Below are 6,868 nucleotides of genomic sequence, written 5' to 3'. Positions count from 1 at the left end.
TTTCAAGTTAATGTGTTTATTGTTCAAATTATGTTAATACAAAATACGCAAAATGGGGTACATTAAATAGCTGTAAATCTAAATATTAATAACTCTACTCAATTTTTGTATGCGATTAAGTAATAAATCTCCCTGCTTGATGGTAGCCTGATATTGCCAGTTCTTGTTGTCGGGACGATTTGTTTCCACAATTCCGCCAACACGATCCACTTTGCAATGTAAGCGACCAGCTGCAATGAAACGTGACAATTCTTGATCGATGTAATCTACATCAACACCAAATGCTTCAGCCATGTATTGGAGGGTTAATGAACGATATGACTCCAAGAGCTGAGTATAAGCTAGAATACGCATCTCGCGAACATAGAAACGATAATGAGGATTGGCCAAATAATCATTTCGGAAAATAATTTCAACTTCAGCCAGATGTTGGAAAAATTCAGCATAGTGGCAGTTGTACAATGAGAATAGATATTTCTTGACATCGGGTAAACCGTGTAGGACTTCTTGGATTTCAGCTCCTTTCACAACTTTGTCTCTTAATTCGTTGCGCGGCAAACTAATCATGGAGACATAGACAGTATAGCGAACGAAGGTAGGATAGTCCATTAGTTCGTAAGATGTAAATGTGCTGACAGTATCCAAAAAGAATTCAGCGGCAGCTTTGAAGTCACGAATTGCCACAGAGTAAATTCCTTGATAAACCTGTGTAAGAGAAATTAAAAAAAAAAATACACTTTCAAAATAAAAAATAAAGATTCATAATAATTGGTTAAAAGCAAGGGTGAAAGTAGGATAATTCGATTCAAAAATTTGAATCGAAAGGCATTTAGATAGTTTTCGAAAACGGAAAGGCACAAATTTTCTTAACTAAAGCTATAAGCAATTGCAAGTTGTATGAACTATGCATTGAAGTACATGAAGTCAGTTTGTTTATGGCACCAACGAATGGGATACTCGAACATTATCGACATTCTGAAGCGAAGTTGAAGCGAGCTGGAACGGCAGATGGCTCAGATATTTCAGATAATAACGGCAAGGAGTACTTTGCGAATCTTGTGTAGCCGGCAAACACCATCGAAGAACACATAAAAGAATTTTTTGAAAACAGGTCATCAAGACGGTTAGATCTCATTCACAGTCACTTACTCAAAGGAAGTACAAAGTAAATTCATTGAGTATACAGCTTGTGTGACTGCTCACTTTGAAAGACAAATCTCTCGTTTAACAGTCGAAAACGGAGGTCAATATAATTCAAATAATTTTAAGAAATTATGTATACAGCAAGGAATAAGATTCCCAAGAGATTGCACGATCAATAATTACAATTTCGAGAAAAACTTTCAAAAAAAGTTTAGTAGAAAGGCAGAGTAAGTCAATCCACGAACTACACTTTCAATGCAAACACCATCAAGTGGTACACTGATGGATCGAGAACAGCTGATGAGACTGGAGCAGGAATATTTGGGCCTAGTGCCAATTTCTATTCCAATGGGACAGTTTCCTAGTATCTTTCAAGCGGAAATAAACGATATAGATAAATGTGCAGAACGAAATCTTGAAAGAAAACATTAACACCAAAACACTGACATCATATCAGATAGCCAAGCCGAACTAAAAGCAATAAACTCATATGCCATCAACTCTAAACTCGTATGGGAATGTGTGACAAAGCTGAACGAGCTTGGCAAGGCAAATAAAATAATACTCTACTGGGTTCCCGAACATGTTGGAGTACAAGGGAACGAAGTAGCAGACTACCTAGCAAAAGCAGGTGCAACAGTACCTCTTACGGGCCCAGAACCATATTGCGGCATTGGAGACAGCACGATCAAACAAATGATAAAAAATTATGAGGAGGCCAAAACAATAAAAACCTGAATGAAACTCCAAAATTACTACTTGGGAATTAAAACCAAAAAAGATTTAAAACCTTCATCCTTAGTCGAAAAAACCTGAGAATAATAACAAGGATCCTCACAGCCCACTGCAAATTTATAAATTTCTTGGCCTGGCAGACAGTGCCACCGCCAGATTCTGCAATAATAACGAAGAGACACCAGAACAAATACTGGGCAACAGTGAAGCACTGATGCACCAACGACATATACCTGGGCTAGTACCAGTAAGTAAAGATCTACTTTCGATAGAAATACTCCGATTAATTAAATACCTGAAAGGTATCAACCTGGAGATCGTGCTGTAAGAATTAACTTGCAGCTTAATTGGGGACACAAGACCTTAATTAAATTTAAGCGCGTTATAATGGAAAAGACCAAAACTATGATTTTTCATTCGGAAAGCCGATAAATCTTTATGGGGAGAAGTTGCTATCGGAAAAAGCAAGACTGAAAAAATTAGTTATAATTTTAGAATCACTAGAAGAGTGATTTTAATAATTTGAGGTATATTAGGGGATAACCATCTAAATTTCTTTTAATATAAATAGATTGCCAAAAATTTTCATGATTTGAAAGAGTTGGAGACGAAACTGAACCTTGGCAACTGGAACACCAGCATTTGTAATGTGAATATCAAACTTTAAGCCATCCAAAGCGTCTTATATTGAACGGTTGGAAAGGCAAATTCTACTCAAACGACGAGAATCATCGATAAATAATATAGATGTTCGAAAAGAGAGTTTGATGCCAGAGTCTATCAAATGCTTTTGAAATATCAAGCGCAAAAATTTTACTTTCTCTAAAATAATGTAAAGTTTGGTAGATTGGCTTTGTGGTTATAACTGATAAAGTCATTATCAGGGCAATAATTCTTATGTTTATATGCATTTTGCTTTATATGCATATAAACGCATATTTCGGTTTTTCAGTGAATACCTATTTTAATGATAAACACATATTTTTGCGTCATATTTTTGAAAAAGAGAAGAATTTTTTTTTTTATTTCACTTAATTTTTAATTTAATTCAAGGGTGTAGGTACGCAACTTTATAATTTTAATTTCAACATCCATGAAGCACGCATTTTGAATAATTTTGAAAATTTTCAAGAATGAATCAATGAATTGGATGACTCTGATGGAGTTTCTATAGAAAAAAAACTTAAAATAATCATTTTTATCAAAAAACAAAACCGACTTGAATGGATCAAAACAGGGTTTGAAATGGGACCACACTGCAGCCACCAGCTTTCCAATACAACTCAGTCCAAAGTTATGCGGTTACAAACATAAAACAAAAATACAAACGAATTGAATACCTCTTAATTTTTGGAAGTCGGTAAAAAAAACTAAAACATAGCTGAAAAATCGTTTTGTCTACACATGTCGATGATGAAGTTTTGGTGAACTTTTCGGATAGAGAGATACTTGCGTTCAAAAATGCTCCAAAACAACGACTGAATTTGAACAGTCCATGTTCAAAAGTTATGTCAGGCCAAATAGGCAAAATTTTATCATTTAAAATTTCATTTCATTCATTTAGAGTGTATGCCAACAAAATGTATTCTGATTTGTTTGCATGTATGTAATTTAAATTTAATGTTTTGTGTGTTTCTAAAAGATTTTCTATTTTCTATTTACAATATAAATTTTATATTAGCTGTGTTTTATTTTTCTCGTGATCCAGATCAGATCATTGTTTTTATTAGCCTTACAACAAAACTAGGATTTTGTTTTGTTATTGTTCCGCAAATAAATACAATGATCTGATCTGGATCACGAGAAAATAAAACACAGCTATTGTTATTTTGTTTAAATTTTGGCGGAATTCAGTTAATTTTTTGGTTTTGAATGTGTTTTTTTTTTTAGTTTTTATTTTTAAGTGCATAAAAATTCTTGGCCTGGGGCCCAATTCAGCAAGAGGCAATTTGCATGTTTTTTCGTGTACACAGAGGAATTCACTCTTGCGGAATTGGGCCCCAGGTCAGAAAAGACGAGTATTTTTACCTTACATTTTGTTTAGAGAAAAGTTTGCATCTCTTTTATACAAACATTGCAGATAATTGTTTGACTTATCCACAGCCGTTTGCCGTCAGGTAGACATGATCAGTGCGTTTGTTAAATTAAAAAAGGTAAAGAACAAAAGCCCTTTTAAATTAATAACACATTAATCACGAAATCAGTGCGTTTGTTAAATTAAAAAAGGTAAAGAACAAAAGCCCCTTTAATAACAAATTAATCACGAAACAAACCTGGCTTACATCTAAAGAAACAGTTTCTAAGAAGGACAAAGTTCAGGGGTGGAATCGGCTAAGGTGCTTGTTGATTATCATAATAAGTACTTTCGCTCCACGTAAGGTGATTATCAAAGTAACGATCACCTGTTTGTTATGGATTGTGTGTGACAGCTATTTATGTGTCACTTTCACTATCTATTTTTATTGCAATCCTCAACGGCGAACCTCATTATATTAAAAAATAATACGAACATTTTAGTTCGTTGAGTAAAATATGGTTTCTTATGAAGAAAAAATATTTAATATTTATTAAGAAATAAAAAAAAAAATTGGGCACCGGTAGGGATCGAACCTCGGTCTTCCCCGTGTGAGTCGAATACTCATCGAAATCTCTGCACTTTACTCAGAACAAAAAATAGGTGATGGTCAAAAGTGACAATCAAAAAGGTGACGACAATCAACTATCACCTTAGCCGATTCTAAAGATGATTTATTGACCAATTTAGAGTTTATAACCGAAAGAAGTAGAGAAGATTAAAATCTTGTATTCCTTTGGCTTTTTTGGTCGCAGTGGTTGTAGTAATGAAACAATTAAGTAAACATTAGCGTTTCCCGACGTTTCGACAGGGGTTGCTGTCTTCTTCAGGGGAAGTTACATAAAAATATAACAAAAATTGTAATCTAAATTAAAAAGCAAAAATTAAAAATAATAAAAATGAGTAAAATACACTTCAAAGTGAAGTTTAGTCTTTAATTATTACAAAAAACGTTTTCAAATATTTATCGGAATAGATCATTATTAAAAATGCTGACAACAGGCAAAATGTTTAACTCACCTTCAAGCGATTTCGACGATCCCAATCACCACCTTCTTCGATGAGATACTTTGCTTTGTCAATGTTGCGAGTAATGAGATCATGATCCAAATAGAACAAACCCAAACGAATCAAATGGAAAACAATATCCAATCGATGACCCAACGAAACAGTTTTCTCGTATGTCTTTCGGAATGCTGACTCTGCAGCAACTTTGTCTCCAATGCGACACAAAAACTCTGACTTTTTTAAATTTGCTTCACGCACTTCCATTTCACCAAGACTTTTCTCGGCATCCTCGATTGCTGCGTCTAGCTTTTCCAACTCAGTCTTATTGTTTTCCTTCATGCGAGCAAGTAGATCTTTGTCCACTGGCCAATTGAGTTCGGAACAGACGAGTTCATAAAATGGAGCCATGTTATCGGCTTTGATGGCATCGAGGAGCTTTGTCTTGATGGCGACATCGTTTTTGTGTTCGCCGAGAGATAATAGAAACTTGTATTGGGCCAAATCCAAGTTGGGATTCTTTTCAAGGCCTTGTTCTTCGAGGTTTTCAATAGGCATTTTGTTGAAATTGAATTTGTTGAGAAGAGTTATTTAATTTATAAGAACAAAGCAGCACAAGAAACTTGCGGTGCGGTGAAGAATTTTCTTTTTTTTCTATTTTATGTTTGACAGATTGATGACGGAAAAAATCCGCAAATCATGAGCAAAGTGAAGTTAGATGCGTTTTGTTTTAAAATTGTTTATGGAAGCGTTCAGCCTAGAAATGACTAGTTCTTCTATTTGATGATAGGTGGCCGATGCGACGCGATTTTCGCCGCTGTGAAGAAAATAAGTGCTAATAAGCCAAAGAGTTTTCGTATCGACAACAAAACCAGAACGAGGACGTTCGGGTGTGGAATTGTTTCATTTAAAAACGTTGCTGGCAGCGTTTTTTGCTTTCGGTCATCATGTTTGGGGACACTCTAAACGCCACCGACACGATTTTTGTATGAAAAATACTGATGGAAGCGCTTTTCGTTGCGATTTGTAAACACAATTTGATACCTGAACCGTCAACGATAAAAAATTAACTCTCAGCAGGTTTGGTTGTCGTCCTGTCGTTGTTAGTTCGGGAGAACCTTCAAACTCTGCGGCGGCGATTTTGAATGAAAAACGTCGGTTATAGTGTTGTTTTTTTTTGCTTGGGCTAGATCCCGACAACGTTTTTATGCTGCGCCACACCACCACGATACACTGCCGGCAGCGTATTTTGGTGACGCTGATGTAAATACAATTTAAAACATGAACACCAACGTTTAAAAATTACAAACCTGAACGTCGACGATGAAAAACGCTGTCAGCAGCGTGTCCCAACTAAAGGCTTGGCCACACCGGAGGGTACGCGGTAGAGGTACAGGTAACGGTACGGGTATTTGTATGGAAAAAATTCCAAAGTGACACATCAACGTTCGGGTGTGGAATTTTTTTAATATAAATATCGTTGCCGCTACCCGTACCGCTACCGCGTACCCTCCGGTGTGGCCAAGCCTTAAGGCTTGGCCACACTGGAGGGTATGCGGTAGCGGTACGGGTAGCGGTGAGGGTACTTGTATGAAAAAAATTCCAAACTGACACATCAACGTTCAGGTGTGGAATTTTTTTAGTACAAATATCGTTACCGCTATACCGCATACCCTCCGGTGTGGCCAAGCCTTTAAAGGCTTGGCAACACCGGAGGGTATGCGGTAGCGGTACGGTTAGAGGTAACGGTACTTGTATGAAAAAAATTCCAAACTGACATATCAACGTTCAGATGTGTTTTTTTATAGTTCGAGGTCGTTGGTTTTCTAGAGCTTTAAAAGCCATCCCTGGTGCTTTTCTCTGAGCATAAAGAAAACTCAAGATATATAAAGGCTCTTCCAAACCAACTAT

General features: G+C 36.1%; 1 protein-coding gene across 1 annotated transcript; it reads right to left on the bottom strand.

Annotated features, from left to right (window-relative positions):
* LOC129916044 (26S proteasome non-ATPase regulatory subunit 6) lies at positions 1–5,635 on the bottom strand. Its single transcript, XM_055995806.1, has 2 exons — positions 4,973–5,635; positions 1–705 (listed from the first exon to the last, which is right to left on the bottom strand). Exons 1-2 carry the CDS (start codon positions 5,513–5,515, stop codon positions 79–81), a joined length of 1,170 nt encoding a protein of 389 aa, XP_055851781.1. The 5' UTR covers positions 5,516–5,635; the 3' UTR covers positions 1–78.
* Positions 5,636–6,868: the final 1,233 nt, after the last annotated feature.

Source organism: Episyrphus balteatus, chromosome 3 (assembly GCF_945859705.1).
Source record: "Episyrphus balteatus chromosome 3, idEpiBalt1.1, whole genome shotgun sequence".
NCBI classification, from domain to species: domain Eukaryota; kingdom Metazoa; phylum Arthropoda; class Insecta; order Diptera; family Syrphidae; genus Episyrphus; species Episyrphus balteatus.
This window is presented reverse-complemented; position numbering and strand designations above follow the sequence as displayed.